Source organism: Chenopodium album, chromosome 19 (genome assembly GCF_948465745.1).
Source record: "Chenopodium album chromosome 19, dcCheAlbu1.1, whole genome shotgun sequence".
Classification (NCBI taxonomy): domain Eukaryota; kingdom Viridiplantae; phylum Streptophyta; class Magnoliopsida; order Caryophyllales; family Amaranthaceae; genus Chenopodium; species Chenopodium album.
In genome coordinates, this window is record NC_137852.1 from 20,299,945 (window position 1) to 20,320,667 (window position 20,723).

At 37.8% G+C, this 20,723-nt stretch overlaps 5 protein-coding genes across 5 annotated transcripts; 3 read left to right on the forward strand and 2 right to left on the reverse strand.

The window, feature by feature from the left end:
- The first annotated feature begins 3,324 nt into the window (after positions 1 to 3,324).
- LOC145594157 (uncharacterized) lies at positions 3,325 to 4,716 on the forward strand. The gene has a single exon (XM_081650494.1). It carries the CDS (start codon positions 3,325 to 3,327, stop codon positions 4,714 to 4,716), a length of 1,392 nt encoding a protein of 463 aa, XP_081506620.1.
- A 702-nt stretch (positions 4,717 to 5,418) lies between these two features.
- Positions 5,419 to 6,807, forward strand: LOC145594159 (uncharacterized). The gene is made up of 2 exons (XM_081650495.1): positions 5,419 to 5,564; positions 5,700 to 6,807. Exons 1-2 carry the CDS (start codon positions 5,419 to 5,421, stop codon positions 6,805 to 6,807), a joined length of 1,254 nt encoding a protein of 417 aa, XP_081506621.1.
- Positions 6,808 to 7,515: 708 nt separating this feature from the next.
- LOC145594160 (uncharacterized) lies at positions 7,516 to 7,995 on the forward strand. Its single transcript, XM_081650496.1, has one exon. It carries the CDS (start codon positions 7,516 to 7,518, stop codon positions 7,993 to 7,995), a length of 480 nt encoding a protein of 159 aa, XP_081506622.1.
- A 456-nt stretch (positions 7,996 to 8,451) lies between these two features.
- On the reverse strand, positions 8,452 to 10,210 carry LOC145595938 (uncharacterized). Its single transcript, XM_081652369.1, has 3 exons — positions 9,751 to 10,210; positions 9,174 to 9,493; positions 8,452 to 9,094 (listed from the first exon to the last, which is right to left on the reverse strand). The coding sequence occupies exons 1-3, from the start codon at positions 9,758 to 9,760 to the stop codon at positions 8,831 to 8,833; spliced, it is 594 nt and encodes a 197-aa protein (XP_081508495.1). The 5' UTR covers positions 9,761 to 10,210; the 3' UTR covers positions 8,452 to 8,830.
- A 4,351-nt stretch (positions 10,211 to 14,561) lies between these two features.
- On the reverse strand, positions 14,562 to 17,826 carry LOC145593517 (heat shock cognate 70 kDa protein 2). The gene is made up of 2 exons (XM_081649770.1): positions 17,518 to 17,826; positions 14,562 to 16,494 (listed from the first exon to the last, which is right to left on the reverse strand). Exons 1-2 carry the CDS (start codon positions 17,729 to 17,731, stop codon positions 14,765 to 14,767), a joined length of 1,944 nt encoding a protein of 647 aa, XP_081505896.1. The 5' UTR covers positions 17,732 to 17,826; the 3' UTR covers positions 14,562 to 14,764.
- Between the last annotated feature and the right edge of the window lie 2,897 nt (positions 17,827 to 20,723).

Below are 20,723 nucleotides of genomic sequence, written 5' to 3' on the forward strand. Positions count from 1 at the left end.
TGCGATGATATAACTTTAATAATACCTATGAAAGTATGAATCTATGATAAGAGTTAATATTACATGATAAATTGATAATTTCATACAATCTAAATTATAAAAACGAAAAGATAATTTTAAAAGGAAAAATTGAAATAAAGCAATAATTATAAATTTAGGATTTTGATTTTAAAATAAAAAAAAAAAAATATTGGATTATATATTATTAGATGAAAAATTTAGGATTAAATGTTTTTTTTTTACTTTTACCACAAAAAAAAAATAAGAAATTGTTTCTCCACCAAAACTTTTAAAGGTTTTATTTTACTTGAAACTCTACAAATTGTTTTTTTACCACCTACTGTTAAAAAAACAGTTAAATTTAACGGTTTTAAAATATTCTTCGATTTTTGTGCGCAAAACAGGTTCTCCATAGGTTTATGGGGGCAATGCATTTTGCCCAATGAATCAAAATTGACAAAAAAAAATGATCGAAAATGTCTCAATTTGCGTGTTTCACGCAAATCAAGGTATTTTTAAATATGCAAAATTAGGCATTTACTATCATTTTTTTCATACAATCTAAATTATATAAACAAAAAGATAATTTTAAAGGGGGGAAATTTGAAATAAAGCAATAATTCAAAATTAGGGTAAAGATTTAGGATTTTGATTTCAAAAAACAATAATATTGGATTTTAGATGATTAGATTAAATATGAGGAAAAAAAATAGAGTTATAAAAATAGTTAATTACTCCTTACTAATTTTAAGATAATTACTCAGTAGTATAAACATATAAATAAACGCACTTTTTTTTTACGGGAAGAAACTCACTTATTTTATTAATTACTCCCTCCGTTTTGCTCCATTTCGATCTCCATGCGCGGAGTTTTAGGAGAAATTGGAAAAAGTAATAAAATTGGGAGGTAATGGGGTTGGTGAAAGATTAAAAAAATAAAAAGCAAAAGTAGTAGAGAGAATTGGAGGAGAGAGATTATAAGTTGGGCCCATTAGGTGAGAGAAATTAATTAAATATTGTAAAAGCTTTCCAAATAAGAATATGGAGCATTTATTTAAAACGGCCGCAAATGGAAAGTGGAGCAAGTATTTAAAAACGGAGGGAGTAATTCATTTATTTTTATTATTTCAAATTACTACACACTTTCCGGAGAAAATACAAGTTATATCCTATATTATCGAGTTATCAAGGAGTAAAATTGTCATTCAAGTGTGCGATGAGAGGTATAATTGTAAATGACATTGTGTAGAAATTTAACAACGGAAAGATGATCATGGGATGGACCGAGTAGATTTCGAGCTGAATTGAAGGCAAAAAATTATTTTGTTAAGTCGGACGGGCCTTGCCAACTTTTTGCAAAATAAGAATTCGAAGTAGCTAGGCATGGTACCTGTATGGCAAGGGAAGTTGGTTGTTAAAATTAGAATTGCCAAAAACAAATCCAACCAACACGGTTCGCTATGACCTAAAATAACTCAATTCAGCTTTTGACTCGTACGGACACAACAACGTATTATGAATCAACTTGAAAATAAACCCGACCGACTCGACTTCATCAAACCCGATCCAATTATCCGAATTGACACCACTAGTCAAAATCTTAAAATGGATGTAGTCAAGTACTTGATTCACGGAAAATGTTACAATATACCAAAGCATCAATTGTTTATAAGGCCCTTGTGAAATCATGTTACTTTGGTAGATTCACTTTTCCCACCATTTTTTTGACATACAAACTTTTACGTTTCGACTTTTTAGTCTTCATAAGTTTGTATGCTTTAGTCGACTTTTACGTTTGTATCTACATATATATTTCAAGGTAATCATTGTGGTGCTTGTAGTATCTGAACAAAAGAAACTCATCGACACCCAAAATAATCAACCAACTTCAAATTAAAAATGTCAAAAATAACAATTCCATAGCATGGATGGCATTTTCTACAGTGATCAAACAAAAGCAACCATGTCTGTTGGGCCCGTATTATAATACGACCCATTACATTTAGGGCATCAATCCAAGATCAATAATCCAGCAAAAATAAGCAAACGGCTTAATTGGAGCAAACAAGGAAAGCAGCATCAAGGATATCAATCAAGGAGATACTTGCCAAAGATACACCTACAGAACAGGGAAGAAGATAAATCAAGAGGATCTTCCTCATTTTAAATATATTCCGAATATATTTGTAAACCCTAGAGATCCCTAGGTATAAATAAGTGTAATTAGACATTTTGAACATTCATGTACGCACATATACTCTAAATACAATAGAATTACTCTGCATTTACCTACGGAGCTTCATCCCTACTGAAGAAGGAGGCTTGTCCTTATTCAGTATTGTATCTCTAAACTTATTCTCTTTTCACAATAGAGTTCATTCTGTTTGTTTATTGTTTGTTCATTGCCTATCAATTGCTTTATTATTGCTTTATTGTTAATTTATATGCTTTTGGTAGTATGATTGTTATTACCCCTCAAACCTAGCAGATTCTCATATGTCCTTGTTGAGATTTGCCTAAACAATTTGGCGCCCACCGTGGGGCTGATAATCAATTAACCTACCAATTCGCCAAAAAACCAATACAAACACCATGTCTGGGCACCAAGTACCCTTTACCATGGCCGAAATCAATGAGGGAATGAACGCATTCCGTCAAACCTTAGACCAACAAAAAAGCCAGATTGAAACATTGTTGGCCCAAAAGGTTCAAACCGAAGCCAAGCTTACCAGTCTCACCAAACAAAATGAAGCCCTCCGTAGCCAAATACAACCAGTCGCTTCTAAAACCATTAATACCAGAAAGAACACTGAAAGTATAGCCATGCAGCTTGATATGTCAGGTACTTTTCATACCCCTAATGGGGAAAAAGGATCTAACACTAGGGAAACAGCCCTAAATCTAGACTCTTTGAATGCAGGAACCCCTAAGCAGAGTAGCCAAGAAGGATCTGAGGAGGGAAAGATAGAGAAGGTAGTCAAAGAGTACCTCAAAGCAATCGAAGCCAAGATCGCCAAGATCCCTGGAATGCCAAAACCCATGGAGGAAGAGGCGTCAGATGGCTATATAGAGTCTCCTTTCTCAGAAGAGATCTCCATGGTAGAAGTGCCAAAGAGGTTCAGCACACCCAACATGGCCATGTATGATGGAACAACAGACCCTGATAAGCACGTGTCCCTCTACAAGCAGAAGATGATGACCAGCTCAATCCCTAGAGACATTAGAGAGGCCATCATGTGCAAAGGCTTTGGAGCCACATTATCAGGTCCAGCTTTAACTTGGTTCATTAATTTAGATAATGGGACAATTCGATCTTTTGCAGGAATGGTAAACCTATTCAAGGTCCAATTCGCCAGCAGCAGGAAAATAGAGAAGCAGTCATCGGATTTATACCGTGTTGTGCAAAGACATGGTGAGTCCTTGAGGGATTATCTTAACAGGTTCAACAGGGAAAAGATTGGAATACACAAGTGCGATGCTCCTACAACCATTGAAGCGTTCAGAAGAGGATTGCTAGATCACAGTGAGCTCTACAAGGAATTAACCAAATATCCATGCACAACCTTTGAAGATGTACAAGCTAAAGCAATGGCCCAAGTCAGATTCGAGGAAGATGCATATGCAAGAAAGACTCCAGAGCTCAGAAAGGATGAAGATCGTCAGTCAAGAAGGAACAAAAACTTCCCCAGGAGAGATCATCGATTCAAGCCGTATCAGCGTTCCCGCTTTGATGAAGGATCAGTCAATGCTGTCGAAGGAGAGTTTTCTGATTGGAGGGAAGATCCTGAGCTCCCACCCAAGTTGCATGAGTATTGCTTCAATGTCAACCCTGCAGGAGTAATAAGGACCTTAAACAAGATGGGAGATACCGTTCAATGGCCCAGAAGGAGTGATAGGCCCGGGGAGAAGAAGGATCCATCCAGATGGTGTGATTTCCATTCAAATATCGGTCACGCTACGGACGAATGTGTCGCGCTTAGAAAGGAAGTTGCATACTTGCTGAAGAAGGGTTACCTCAAAGAACTCTTGTCAGATAGATCTAAAGCTTCAGGGAAGGATAGAGAGTCCAAGCAAGGAGGTCCTCCACCCCCACCTCCAATTGTCGAAACCATCTGCTTCATATCTGGAGGGTCAGAAGTATGCAGTTTAATATATTCAGCAGCGAAGCGACATGCAAAAGAAAGCAACAAAGAGCAGCCAGATAAAAGGGAAAAATCCAAGATAGACATCCCTATCATGTTTGAAGAGAGCGATGCAGTTGAAGGTCATCATGATGGTCTAGTGATCTCACTCCCGGTTGGAAATTGCATGATCAAGCAAATCCTAGTTGACAATGGAAGCTCTGCAAATATTATCATGCTAGACACCCTGAAGCACATGAACATAGATGAGAAAAATATCGTCAACAAATCAACAATGCTAGTAGGATTCAGCGGGGAAACCAAAAAGACAAGTGGAGAAATTACATTGGCAACATACGCAAAAGGGATCAACCTACAAGTCAAGTTCCTAGTAATCGACACTCTGTCTTCATACAACATGATTTTGGGAAGACCCTGGATACATGAGATGAAAGCCATCCCCTCTACGTACCATCAAGTCATTAAGTTTCCTACTAGGTGGGGAATTCAAGAAATCCGAGGAGATCCTAAAGAAGCCAAAGAATGTTACAAGATAGCATTGAAGGCAACATCTGCAGAGAAAAGTTCAGCATAGCAACCAGAGGGTCAGCTGGGCCAAGAGAAATTAAGCATATCAGAGGAGCAAGAAGCTACAGAAGTCCAGCTGAACCCCATACATCCAGATCAGAAAGTCAGAATAGGATCAAAGCTGAAAGCGGAACTCAGACAACAAATTTACAATTTCCTAGAAGAAGAGAAAGATGTGTTTGCTTGGACCCATGAAGGCATGAAAGGCATTTCCCCAGAGGTTATCACCCACAAGTTAAACGTAGATCCAATGCATACACCAATGAAGCAAAAAAGAAGGAAATTCGCGCCAGAAAGGAACAAGATCATCAACGAAGAAATTCAAAACCTACAGAAAACGGGGAAGATCAGAGAGGTAAAGTACCCAGAATGACTTGCCAACGTGGTGGTAGTAAGGAAGAAGAATGGGAAATGGCGAATCTGCATAGACTTTACAGACATCAACAAAGCTTGCCCAAAAGACCCATTCCCTTTACCGCATATCGATGCCATGGTAGATGCCACAGCAGGACACGAGTTGCTATCCTTTATGGACGCCTACAGTGGTTACAACCAGATCCTCATGCACAAGGATGATCAAGAGAAGACAGCCTTCATTACCAGTCAAGGAATATACTGCTACAAGGTGATGCCTTTTGGATTGAAGAATGCAGGAGCAACGTACCAAAGGTTGGTAAACAAGATGTTTGAAGAACAAATTGGAAACACAATGGAAGTTTACATAGACGATATGGTAGTTAAATCCAAGAAAGCAGAAGATCACGTCAGAGACCTTAGAGAAACATTCGCCATCCTGAAACAATACGGTATGAAGCTAAATCCCACAAAATGCACATTTGGAGTACAATCAGGAAAGTTCTTGGGATACATGGTTACACAAAGGGGAATAGAAGCCAGTCCGGAACAAGTCAAAGCCATCCTAGATCTGGAGCGACCAAAATCCAAGAAGGATGTATAGAGCTTAACAGGAAAAATCGCAGCACTGAACAGGTTCATCTCAAAGTCTTCAGAAAAGAACAGAGCTTTCTACGAGGTACTGAAAAAGAACAAGGAGTTCAAGTGGGAACAGGAACACGATGAAGCATTCCAGAAGCTGAAAGAATACCTAGCCAACCCGTTGATTCTCTCCAAACCCAAAGAAGGTGAACCACTCCAGCTATACCTTGCAGTATCTGAAGGGACGGTCAGTGCAGTTCTCACAAGAGAGGAAGAAAAGGAACAATTTCCAATCTACTACGTAAGCAAGACCCTGCTCAGTGCGGAAACAAGGTATGCATCACTAGAAAAAATCATTTTAGCCTTGTTCACTGCTTCAGTAAAGTTACGTCCATACTTCGAGAGCCATTCCATACAAGTACGAACCAACTATCCCATCAGAGCTATCATGAGAAAGCTAGAAATGTTAGGAAGGATGGAGAAATGGGCCCTACATCTGAGCAGGTACGACATACAGTACGAACCCAGGACGGCGGTAAAATCTCAAGCCTTGGCAGACTTCGTAGCAGACTTCAGCCCTACCCTTGAAGCAGAAGCGCAGAAAGAAGTACTGGCACTACAGGAACCAAAAGCTGCGCAGAAATGGACACTCCATACAGATGGTGCAGCAAACATACGCGGAGTAGGCTTAGGAGTGGTACTGACATCACCCCAAGGAGACAAGATAGCACAGGCAATAAGTTGTAACTTCAAGGCTACCAACAATGAAGCTGAATATGAAGCACTAATCACAGGGCTAACCGTTGCAAAGGACATGAAGATACAACACCTGGAAGTAATTTCTGATTCTTTACTCATGGTAAACCAAGTCAACGGGCAGTATGCAGCAAAAGACACTAGAATGATTGCCTACCTAGAAGTCACAAAGAAGCTCATCAAAGAGTTCAAGGAGTTCAAGATAGAACAAGTACCCCGAAACCTGAACACCGAAGCAAACGCACTGGCAAATTTGGGGTCCAACATCAATCCAGAAGAATTTGGAGCAATCCCACTAGTACACGTACTCTCACCAGCCATAGAGAAAGAGTCAACCATGAGTGTCTACGAAATTCAAGCAAGCCCTACAGAAGAAGAAGACAACAGTTGGACAACGCCTCTGTAAGAATACCTCTTGGGCAACACGAAACCAACAGGGAAAGTAGCAGCTCAAGCATTCGCTCAGAAAGCCTCCAAGTACTGCCTGATCAGCAGCGTACTCTTCAAGAAGTCTGCAGCAGCACCTTTCTTACAAGTCTTACAATCCCTGCAAGTTGAGAATGCGGAAATCACTCCGGAGGAAGGAATCTAGCCAACAGAGCACTTAGAATGAGATACTACTAGCCCAGCATGAGGAAGGACGTAGCAGAGTTCGCCAAGAAATGTCTAGCATGCTAAAAACATGCGCCCTTGACACACAAGCCATCAGAAGAATTACACCCAACGTTGACACCTTGGCCATTCATGAAGTGGGGAATGGATATAGTAAAGCTACCCCCGTCATCAGGACAGAGAGTGTACTTCTTAGCAATGACAGACTACTTCTCCAAGTGGATTGAAGCAGAAGCATACAAGGAAATCAAGGATAAACACGTCATCTCATTCATAAAGAGGAACATTCTAAGCAGGTTCGGAGTACCAGCAGAGATCATTACAGACAATGGGTCCCAATTCATCAGCAACAAAACCACCAAGTTCTGTAAAGAATGGAACATCTCCCTTATCACATCTACACCAAGGTACCCACAGGCAAACGGACAGGCAGAATCAAGCAACAAAGTTCTTATAGGCAACATGAAGAAAAGGCTGGAAGGAGCCAAAGGAAAATGGGCAGATGAGCTACCCAACATATTGTGGGCAGACAGAACAACTCCTAAAGGCGCTACTGGTCATACCCCTTTTCTCACTGGTGTACGAATGTGAAGCAGTAATCCCAACAGAGGTAGAAGTACCTACAGCAAGGTACGGGCTAATGACAGAAGAAAGAAACCAAGCAGAACTAATTCACAACTTAGACACAGTAGAGGAACTCAGGGAAGACGCACAAATGAGAATGACAGCATACCAGCAGGAAGCGGCAAGATCCTTCAACAAGAATGTCAGAATCAAAGTCTTCAAGCTAGGAGATTGGGTTCTCAGGAAGGTATACGAAAACACCAGAGAAGTCAATGCAGGAAAGCTAGCACCCAACTGGGAAGGACCCTATGAAATCACTAAGGCAGTAGGTAATGGAGCATACAGACTCAGGAATGCAGAAGGAAAAGACGTGCAGCGAAGCTGGAACGCAGCACATTTAAAACTATATCATTTCTGAAGAAAAGTACGTAGTTATTATTTCAATTTTGTCTTTTAATTTACAAAAAAAAAAAAAAAAAAAAAAAAAAAGAAAAAAAAAAAGAAGAAAACAGAAAAACACAAAAATCTCCAACAGCCAAAATCAGCACGAAAGGTACTTATCTCTCCCTATTCTTTGTCAATTTGATTTATGATCATTACGAGTACTGACTTTGGCATCGGAGGGCCGTTGGAGAAACCCACGGCCACCCCTCACCTTCTTCTGTTTTGCAAGGAGCACGACTGACATTACTGAGCAAGAATGAAACAAGTCCCTTCACCACAGAACGATGACCAGTCATTCTTGAACAGGACGAACCTACTATCCTTACAAGGCATACAAACACATGTAAGTAGCATCACAACTGTAATACAACTGTAATACAATCGTGATACAACTGTAATACAATCGTGATACAACTACAATACAATCACAACACACTATACAGAAACATAATCCACACAGCAAGAAGGACAAAAAACAAAAAACAAATTATCCAAACTGCACAAAAAACAAATTATCCAAACTGCACTAAGGCAGTAAACAGAAACAACATTCAAAAGTTTTACATTTTTTAAAAGGTGACGCAGCACCAGCCAAACTAATTCTCCCCCATGTTGTCAGCAGGGGCCACTTCTTCAGCAACAGGCTTCATCACTTCTAGAGCGTCCTTGACTTCTTCATTGTGAGGAGAGTTCACTTCCTCATCAGCAAAACTTAGCAGCAGTGAGCCAGGAGCAGCAGTCCCTTCAGGAAACGCCTTCTCGAAAGAAGCCTTGTCACCATCATAGTCCCAAGCCTCATGCTTCCCTTGCTAAAACTCCTCCATCATCTCAAGACGTGCCTTCCCGTAGTAATACGTAGCAGCATCAATGGCCTCGTTAGCAGCTTCCTTCAAGGTACCCTTCAGCCCATCCCGCTCAGAAATGCAGTCCCGATGCTTAGTCCGTTCAGCCTTCAGAGCCTCAGTAGCAGCCTTGTACTTGTCAGACAGAGCATCACGCTCCTTCTTCATAGCCTCATACACCCGAGTAAACTCTGACACCTTGCCTAAGACACCAAGGCAAGATTGAAGGCTCTGCAAAGCAAAGATGAAGTGTAAGAAGCATAGTTCAATAATGTTGATTTTATTAAAAAAAATTCGGAGTATACTATACCTGGAAAGACTGTACGGCCGCCTCTTGTGAAAGGTCAGCAAAAGTCATCGAGGATTGGCGATCCTTGAAAGAAGGAAACAGCAGGGTATCTACATGCGGAGCCAGAGAGTCAAAAGAAAACTCAGCAGCGTCAACATCAATAGGCATCTCCAACTTCCTCTTGAGACTAGCACGAGGCGGAGGTGGAGGAGGGACACCCTTGGGAACAACCATCTTGATGGGAACAGTTTCAGAAGCCTGGGGGGACGAGCGAGACTTGAGACGACACAAGATGGAAGATGAACTAAGAAGATCATGAGACCTTAGTGACCTTGATGTATCTACAAGGAACATAGAAGAATTCAAAGGTAGCACAACAAGGAACACAACAAATGTATACAGCAAGGATGCTAATTGAATCAAATAAATTAACAATTGTATACAAGTATATTCAACAAGGATACAGCTGATTCAAAACAAATTAAAAACCCACAAAACTAAGCCAATCAAAAGCGAAACAAACTGGCATCAACCACACATCCACAAAATTATTAGTACAGCAAAGCATCAAAACACACAAGAAAGAAAGAAAACACACCCTGAGACATGGTTGGGGCAACTTTCTGTTCAGAATCAGATTCGTCCAAGGACTTAATTTGAATAACTGCTTCAGGTTGTGTCAACTTGATGAAAAATCTCTCGTCTGCACTCAACTCATACAACTTGTCTATCAAGGATGGAGACTGAGAGCGCTGCTTCAGTTTACTCACTGCAACCAACAAGCAAATAAGCCCAAATCAACAAAGAAGGAGAGAAGAACATAAAAGAATAAGAAAACAAAATACCTTCAGCCTCAACAGTGTCAATCAAAAAATCACAATCATCACCCAACGAGTCAATCCTCACAAAGAAGAACTTGTGATACCACTTCTTGTCAAACGCCTTCTCCAAGTCAGTCACCAAAGGACCAACACCATCCTTCAGGCGAAGACCAACTCGACCCTTACCACTGGTCCTGATAGTATAAGGGTAACACAAATCCCTCACATCAAGTTCTATACCCAATTTTGCACTCAATAAATCCAGAATTCTCAACACCCTCCAAGTTTAGGGCAGTAATTGACAAGGTGAAACCCTAACTCTAGAAAGAAATTGACGAACAAGAGCAGAAAAAGGAAAAGTATGCCCAATTACAAAGGGATACTCAAAGAAACACACCCAACCAGGGGCAGTCCAGTCAGCCCTCTCCCTAGAAGATGGAATTTTCACCACAACCCCATCAGGAAACCGTGCAATTGCAGCGATGTTCTGAACCTCCTCCTTCGTAATGGTGGAAGGATAGACATCTTTGGCGGGAAAGACGTTATGCGCCACCAAGTTTGGCCTTTTCACACCCTCATCCACCCCAGCAAACATCACTCTCACATGATCATCCATCGCAAAAACAAGAGAAAAAATACAAAGTAAAAAACAGAGCAAATAGAGAGGAGAGAGAAAGTACCTGATGAAATTGAAATTGGGGCAAAGCAATTGAAGTGATTAGACAAGAGCCTGCACACCCAATAAATACCAAAGACGGAAATAAACCGCCCTTCACAGTTATCGAGGAAGTTGCCTTAAAACCGCCACCACTTTCTATTTTGCTAACCGTTGGAATAATTTCTGAAATTCAAAATATTTTCTAAAGCTTTTCTTTAGGTAATTTTCACTTCCAATACTTGGAAATAAAAATTAGGGGCAATTGTTGGGCCCGTATTATAATACGACCCATTACATTTAGGGCATCAATCCAAGATCAATAATCCAGCAAAAATAAGCAAACGGCTTGATTGGAGCAAACAAAGAAAGCAGCATCAAGGATATCAATCAAGGAGATACTTGTCAAAGATACACCTACAAAACAGGGAAGAAGATAAATCAAGAGGATCTTCCTCATTTTAAATATATTCCGAATATATTTGTAAACCCTAGAGATCCCTAGGTATAAATAAGTGTAATTAGACATTTTGAACATTCATGTACGCACATATACTCTAAATACAATAGAATTACTCTGCATTTACCTACGGAGCTTCATCCCTACTGAAGAAGGAGGCTTGTTCTTATTCAGTATTGTATCTCTAAACTTATTTTCTTTTCACAATAGAGTTCATTCTGTTTGTTTATTGTTTGTTCATTGCCTATCAATTGCTTTATTATTGCTTTATTGTTAATTTATATGCTTTTGGTAGTATGATTGTTATTACCCCTCAAACCTAGCAGATTCTCATATGTCCTTGTTGAGATTTGCCTAAACAATGTCCTGGTAATCTAGACGAGTGAGATTTCAAAATCCACAAAAGTAACTTCAGAAAAGTTTTGAAATACAACCAAGAAAAAAGGAAAAGAAAAAAAAAAGCCCTACTAGTAGAAACGGCAACCTTTGAATTTAACACAACAAAATTAATCCATTTTAAGAATATTTCAGTATATCCCACAAGCCACAACCAATTACAGTATAGGATATTCATCTAAGCTGGATTTGAATGATTAAGGGCAGTTCTCTTCCTATGACAAGAGGGTGATTGTCCTCCCCTGGTCAGCTTTCCTTAAAAGGGCACTGTCGCAATTAGCTTCCCTGACTTGCTTTGCTAGATTCTACTTTAATGCAGAACTCCCAATAGCAGGAGTTACACTTGATGGATCGGAGGGTTATATGCCAAGGGCTAGTATATTTGGATATTTCAGGTGCATGATGAACTGAGAAATATAATTAACGGTTGTTATCAATTTCACTTGTATGGAAGGATTCCTCTCAATACAGAGTCGCATTTCCACTAGTAGCATTCCCCCAAAGCAGTTTTTAACACTGTTGGCACAAAAAGTAGCGTCACTAGCAACAAGATTCTAGGGTAGTTCTAACTTCTAATCACCAGGGAACCTTAAGAGGCTAAAACAGCCTCCAAATGATGCAAGCTACTTCTCTCTTTCTCTTTATAATTCTTTATTTTGCAATCTTAAATTTTTATTTCTTTAAGAAGTCTCGGGGTGTAAGAAAGTTGGAGATGGTGCAAGTGATTTTAGATTGCACAAAGGATAATGATTGAGATGTCGCGGAAAATTGACAGTAGATAGGCAAAAAGAAGCAACTGGACAGATGTGGAATTGGGTGGTAAGGTTACGATGTTAATGTGGTGGAGTGGTGAGATAATGAGAGCTGAAAGGAATACAAGGAATCTATGGCTGTGCATATACGCCATAAGTCTATTCTCTCTGGAGGATTAGCCTAGAAAGCCGCCTCATAAATTTTACTCAAGTTATACTTTGGCTCTAATTATGCCATTAGTCTATTCTCTCTACCACCTTAATCTCTCCAAGAGTGTAACAGAATTCCCAAATACCAACGAAAGAAATAACGGCACGCACAGAAATTTCCAAGCACGAGATCTCAAGAAGAAAGTACTCGTACATTAATTTGAGTATTTGCAACCAAAAACAAGTCATGGTGCCAGGCAAAATCTACTTATTGAGAAATGAAACTAATTTTTACATTTAATCCCCAGGAAAACTAAAAAAACTACTGCAAAACAAAGAAAATTCATAACACATAGATACCCTAGCAAGAACAGAACTAAAGAAGTACCCTAAAAGAGAATCTTGAACTCACCGAATCGTCAATTCGTAATGAATACGCTTCAATTCTGGCAAAGTCGTTGGAATATTAACAGGGGTCTCTTCTACAATGGCATCACCTTCCTTAGGTTTCTTATTTTCTTTAGAAGGATCAATATCGAAAACTCTGGGACTGATTTTCCTGGATAGGATTTGAGCCTGAACATAATCTTTACGGTCTAAACAAAGGCGAACCTGAAAAACAGAAGAATTTTCCAAATGTTAACTCTGATCATCATCAACAGTTAAACACAACTAAAATAATAAAGCAGTAACATTTATCTTCAACAGTAAACTATTACTGCCAGGAGAAGAGATAATGGAACAAACAAAACTAGAAAGTTGGAACTTGCTTGCTCAAGAACAAAAGCAATCTTATCAGTTTTTGCCATTTCACCAAAGGCTCCAACCTGAAGTATCACAAATATGTGTAATGATGATCAATTACGCAACTTTTGCCAAAAATATACAGTAGTCCTGATATTTTATTAAACACACAAGGAATCATACACATAAGCTTCTACACTTACCGCTATCTCTTGCATCAATTCAGCAGCTTCATTGATGAGCCCTTGTTCTTCCTTAATCTTAGAAACCTTTCTATTTCAACATACATCTATAACAAACAGAAAACGACATGAAACATATGAAAGAGAAAAATTGAACAAAAGACAAGCTCAACACAATAATATCAGGTGACCTTCCAAACAGATACACTATTCAATGTTTTCACAAGCTCTATACGAGTATCAAGGATCAGGTGTTTGATCAATGTAACCCAAGGCTTGATCACACGATAAAATTGAACAAAAGACAAGCTCAACACGATAATATTCTAGCACCAGCAGGGTAAGGGAAATATAGAAGGATGGATGCTATTAGCCATACATGATCAGTCTAAATGAGATATCACTTAACCCTGAAATATTCAGATTAAGGATGAATCCGTCTGACTCACTGAAATGCATATTTACAGCACTGATATTACCAAAATTTACATAACCATAGTGATTCAATCATAATAAAAATCACTAATGTACAACATACACTAGGCTAACAACTGGAAAAATGATCACTGTTATGAATTCATCATTGCATCAAATTTAACAATGTATACCTGTTTGAGTTGACCTCAGCGCGCTTTGACAGAACAACAATCTGATCATTCAGGTTTTCCAGGCTTTAGCTTCAAAGCATAACTGGAGAATGCTACACCCAGCTTTCCTAGTTCCAGCAACATCTCCAGCAAGTCGCATTTGCTTTTTGACATTCAATAATGCATTGATCTGTGCTTCCAGATTGCCTTCTGTCCTGCAAAATAAATTCCACGACAGAGAATGGGGCAAAAGGTAAGCGAAGAGAATGAAACAAAAAGGGCGTCATGATAAGTTTCATTTTCCTGAAATAATGGGAAACAAAATCCGACAAACATAACCAGTCAATGGCAGCTTTACTACTGGTTCACTCTATTCTATTTAAAAAATGTAGGACTGAATTCAACTTGTTTGAAGTTGAAATTGTTGCTGTACTAAATTCATCAAGTACATACTCTTTCAGACAATTTTGTCAAATTTCAGTAGACATTTTTTGTGGGATTAAGTAGGCGTTCAACAAACAAGCTTTTAAGAGTGATTTAAAGCATTGTAAAATTCTCTACCTGATAAAAAGGTTAAGCTACTTGATAAATATATATAGGCTAAGAACATTAGAAAAAATGACAAACAAGAACTTAAAACGAAGACAGCTCAAAACTCAATATGCCGGTGAAAATGTATGATTCTTCTTCATAAGAGTTGGCAATAAAACCTACTGTAAACTTGTCCTACAGCAAAATACAGCTGTTACAATCCCAAAATAACAGTGATTTTTAACTCACTGTTGATAAAACTTTCCAAAAACAATAATTGTCTAAACCAGAAATTAAAAATTGCATATTTTTAAATAAAACAGGAAGTAATAACTTAGTCGACTTCCTCAATCTTGGGACCAGCACCGCCACCAGAAGTGGGACCTTCATCCTCCATGCCACCTCCCATGTCACCACCAGCACCTTGGTACATCTTGGCGATGATTGGGTTGCAAATGCTCTCGAGCTCCTTCATCTTGTCTTCAAACTCATCGGCCTCAGCAAGCTGGTTGCCGTCCAACCATTGGATGGTGGAGTCAATGGCATCCTCGATCTTCTTCTTGTCATCATCAGAAAGCTTGGCTCCGATCTTCTCATCCTTGACAGTGTTCCTCATGTTGTAGGCGTAGTTCTCAAGAGCATTCTTGGCCTCAACCTTCTTCTTGTGCTCCTCATCCTCAGACTTGTACTTCTCTGCCTCCTGAACCATCTTCTCGATTTCCTCCTTGGACAACCTACCCTTGTCATTGGTGATTGTGATCTTGTTCTTCTGTCCGGTGGTCTTGTCCTCAGCGGAAACATTCAAGATACCATTGGCATCAATGTCAAAGCACACATTGATTTGAGGAACACCCCTGGGTGCTGGGGGAATGCCAGAAAGCTCAAATTTACCCAACAAGTTGTTGTCCCTGGTCCTGGTCCTCTCTCCTTCATAGACCTGGATCAACACACCAGGCTGGTTGTCGGAGTAAGTGGAGAATACTTGCTCCTTCTTGGTGGGGATGGTGGTGTTCCTTGGGATAAGAACAGTCATAACACCTCCAGCGGTCTCAAGACCAAGAGAAAGAGGAGTAACATCCAAAAGCAAAAGATCTTGGACCTTCTCATTTCCTTCACCACTCAAGATAGCAGCTTGTACAGCAGCACCATAGGCAACAGCCTCATCGGGGTTTATGCTCTTGCAAAGCTCCTTGCCGTTGAAGAAATCTTGCAGCAATTGCTGGACCTTGGGAATCCTAGTGGATCCACCAACAAGAACAACATCATGAACGGTGCTCTTGTCCATCTTAGCATCCCTCAAACACTTCTCAACAGGCTCCATACACTTCCTGAACAGGTCCATGTTCAACTCCTCAAAACGAGCACGGGTGATGGGTGAGTAAAAGTCAACACCCTCAAAGAGAGAATCAATTTCAATGGTGGTTTGAGCAGTGGATGAAAGAGTCCTCTTTGCCCTTTCACAGGCTGTCCTCAACCTCCTAAGAGCCCTTGGGTTTCCACTGATATCCTTCTTGTGCTTCCTCTTGAATTCTTGAACAAAGTGGTTGACCATTCTGTTGTCAAAGTCCTCACCACCAAGATGGGTGTCACCAGCGGTGGCCTTGACTTCAAAGATACCCTCCTCAATGGTAAGAAGAGACACATCAAAAGTACCACCTCCAAGATCAAAGATGAGCACGTTCTTCTCACCCACACTGGTGGCCTTTTTGTCAAGACCGTAAGCAATAGCAGCAGCAGTTGGCTCATTAATGATACGCATAACATTCAAGCCAGAAATAACTCCAGCATCCTTGGTTGCCTGACGCTGAGAGTCATTGAAGTAGGCAGGTACAGTAACAACAGCGTTCTTCACAGTTGAACCAAGGTAAGCCTCGGCAATCTCCTTCATCTTGGTAAGGACCATGGAGGAAATTTCCTCAGCAGCGAACTGCTTGTCCTCACCCTTGTAGCTCACAACAATCATGGGCTTCTCCCCTGGTCCGGGTGTAACCTTGAATGGCCACAACTTCATGTCAGCCTGAACTGATGCATCGCTAAATCTCCTTCCGATCAACCTCTTAGCATCTGCATTATAATCATACCATATCCACAATCAGTAGGTGCACATACAGCATAATATACAACCTAGCATTTCTACCTAATTTCCAATAAACATATTCTTAACAGAACATAGTATACAACCTAGCATTTCTAAACTATAACATTATACATCATATTCTGAGACAATGACCACTGAAACATCTTTTTTAATGTAATTAATTTCTTTTATCAATACAATGCAATCATAATTCCTCAAAACAGCATATTATTCTATTATACAAGATAGCAAAAGCACCATTAAATCATCTTTCTACAAAACCTACGTCAAATTCTAAAAGACTAAATTGCAATATAGCATACATTATCATTAGTACAAAACAACAGTAACTCAATGACTTAATCAAAAACATAGATCCATGTTTTATGGTTTAGCATGTTATATCGATATCGATTCCAATTTGCAACATATGGAGCCTAGAGCCTCTAGTGTGTAACAAAAGTAAAACATAATAATTATGTAACAAAAGTAAAACATAATAATTATGTAACAAAAGCAAACATAATAGTTTTTACACTGAATTAAAACAAGACTGATATATACAATGTCAACTTCAATCAAAACATATATAACAGGTTTAATTTAATTTGAGCAACAGATTTACTGTTCGAAACTTCAAGATCTGATTTCAACATGTACAGTTCCAGATTTAAATCTAAATTTCGCGCGTTTTATACGCAACTATTTACACAAGTTTCTATAACTTTAGAAAAGCTAACATATTCAAATTCAACTCGATTCAGCATAGCACAGATCCAAAAACAAAGCAAAATCTAAGTCTACTAATTCAAATTCAAGTCAACTCCAAAACTAAGCAGATTTCAGCAAAATCAAGTATAAAACAGATCAAATAAACATTATCAACAATTAAACAATTCCAAATCTAAATAGCATGAACAAAAACAGATCTAAAATCAACCTCAAAAACAAACCAAATCAAAAACAACAGATCTACAATGAAACAGTATAGTATAAGAAAGAGAGCATACCAAAGACGGTGTTAATAGGGTTCATGGCAACCTGATTCTTAGCAGCATCACCAATCAACCTCTCGGAATCAGTAAAAGCAACATAAGAAGGGGTGGTTCTGTTACCCTGATCATTAGCAATGATCTCAACACGGTCGTGTTGCCATACTCCAACACACGAGTAGGTCGTGCCGAGATCGATACCAATGGCGGGACCTTCGCCTTTACCAGCCATTATAATCCTCCGTTCGTATAACAACGGAAGAAGAAGAGAGTTGAGGAGAGAGAAAGTTTAAGAGAGAGTATGAGAGGTAGCAGCGGCTGAGAGAGAGGAGGAGAGAAGAGTTAGGGTTAGGAGTATTTATAGGATTATGTCATGTGAGAAAAAGGAAAAGAGGAGAGGATTTCTAGAATGTTCGGATGGATTGTGGGCCGTTGGATTGAAGTGGGAAAGAAGGGTTGGATTTTGGTGGTTTTTTTTGTGGGTTGCGGACCAATGGGGTTTTAGGGTATCACCGTGTATGAGTTGTGCTACTTGCCAAAAATATCTTAGTCTAAGGAGTTTTGATTGTGGTGGACTAGACTAGTGGAGCATGGGATTTTACTTTTTAAAATTTCTTTTTTCTTTTTTGAATAGTTCACGTGTATTAATTTGTTGGGAAAATTGATTCTAATAATCCCACCTTTAGCCGGTTCGCTGTTAATAATCACACCTTTAGATTATTATTTAATAATCCCATCTTTATAGAGATTTATGGAGGATCTTCTTCTATTGGTCCCTTTTGACCGGTAACCCGAACATCAGGTAAAAAAAAAAATTTAAATTTGAGTGACACGTGTCACTAAATAATTCGTTAAAATGGAAAAAAAAAAACCCAATTTTTTAAAAACTAAGCCAGCCCAATTGCCCAAACGAACACCCTAAGTCCCTAACCCCAACCTTCGGCAGCCCCTCCTCCACCACCGAACCCTCATTCCCACAGCCGGAACCCCATTCCCACCTTTACCCAACAAAATCCGGCCTGATTCCAACCCTCACACCCACGAAAACCATTGATGCCCTTAATTTCAATGAATTTTAAAAAAAAATTCAATGAATCTATTACAAGGGATGGCTTGAGGTTGAATTTGGGTAAGAGTTTCAGGCATTTTCAGCAGTTAGAGGGGATATTCGGTGATTAGAAGGGGGTTTCGGCCGTTGGTTGGGGTTTTTATGGTGGTGGTTTCGGGGATGGGATTCGGGTTGGGATGATTTCGAGGGTTGATTTTGGTTGGTGGGATTATTAGAATCAATTTTTCCTAATTTGTTTTCACTTATCTTTTTTGTTTGAATTTATTTGGATTTTTTTTGTAAATCTAATATATATAAATAAAGTAAGCATTTTTAAAGAGCATTCGTCACACCACATAAGCAAAGGTATATTTTTGACCAATTAAAATTAGATTTCTGTTTTATTTTAGAATTAAAAAATTTGCCACATAAGTAAAAACTACGAATAATGATTTATTAGGATTTAATTTATTTAAAAAACTAAAAATTATCTTTTAAAAAAATCATCTTTAGATATAGGATTTATATATCTAAGATAATCTTTATAGTGTTTATGATAAGAAATAAAAATTATTCCTTAATTATAATTAAATTAAAATTTGTGATGCCTACCGCTATAAATTGACGCATCCTACAACACCAATAAAATTTCATATCAGTACAAAACTAAATCAAGCGAATTTTGTGTCAGTTGTGTCAATTTAAGGTCATCAATGGTTGCGTAATTCTAATCTTAATTTTTAAAATCCATGTTTAAATTTATATTTGTGATAATTGCTTACATTATGTTTTTTTGGAATATTTAATGATTTTATGTTTATGTTTTACGGAGTACTGAATTTTGTTTTTACATACATGTAGATCTAATTTAATCAAATTAAATTCGAGCAAATATGATTGGAAAATAATCAAATTACGAAGAGGTATTATATTTTTATAAATCGTTTACATTTATTAATTTTTTATAAATTTTTTTAGTTTTTATTAATTAATTTCATGATCAAAACAATTTTTATGTGATTTAGGTAGCAAAATCAAGTCATCAAATTAACTCAATTTTTATATTTAATTACAGGGTGATTGCGTTCATGCCTCAATTATAGTCAACTTTGTACATATTCGTCCAAAATTAATTGAAAGAAAAGTTTACGTCACTAGATATTTTTCAATCGTTACAAATAAGAAGCAATATCGCACGCATTGTTAGTGACAACAAAACAATGATTTAATTTTCAAAATACTATTGTTCGGATGGTTGGAGACCATGAATTAATTCCAATGCATAGATGTGATTTTTTACAATTAAAATTTTTAGATTAATTTCACAACAATTTTTCAGTTCCCGGTATATATATATATATGGATTTATTTTGTGTCATAATTTTGTGTTAGTTTTAGGTCCTCATTGGTTGCGTTATTCTTTTGACTTTGTACTCCAATTTTTAGATTTATTTCACAAAAATAATTCACATCATGGTAAATATATTGATTTATTTTAAAAGACTATTAAGATTAATTTTACAAATTTTATTTTTGCTAACATGTTTAATTTATCCAGTTTTATTATATGGAAGAGATATGACCGTGAACGAAGGAATAGAAGATAAATAGTATACATGTTTTTATTATTTTTTTATAATTCTATTTTTCAAAAACAAACAATTAAAGATTTAGGATTTAAATATGTAAAAAATAAAAAAAAATCCTTTCACATTAAAGATTTTATCCTAATATGTAACCGATAAATTATCATATAATTTTATTTTTTTTTGGGTGAAAGATATCTTATATACAATTTATTCATATTTCTAAATACAATTGTCTTATAACTAACAACCACAAATAATATACAAAACAACACTAAATAAAGTCCAATTATAAATTACATTAAAAAAAAAAATTATACTTTTGTAATAGGCAATAACACTTTAATTAAATTATTATGTGTTTTTTTTTGTCTGAAATTATTAAATAGTAAAATCAAATACAAAAAATATATTTTCTTGAGGTTTATATATGAAAAACCGTGCATCGTACGGGCTTTCATCTAGTAACCACCTAAAATGAACTCTATATTGAATAAACCATCCTTTTTTAAAAAAAATTAAAAAATACCACCTATTAATAGCAAAACTAATAAACTTCACCACCCTTCTCCAATTTCGACCAGTTTTCT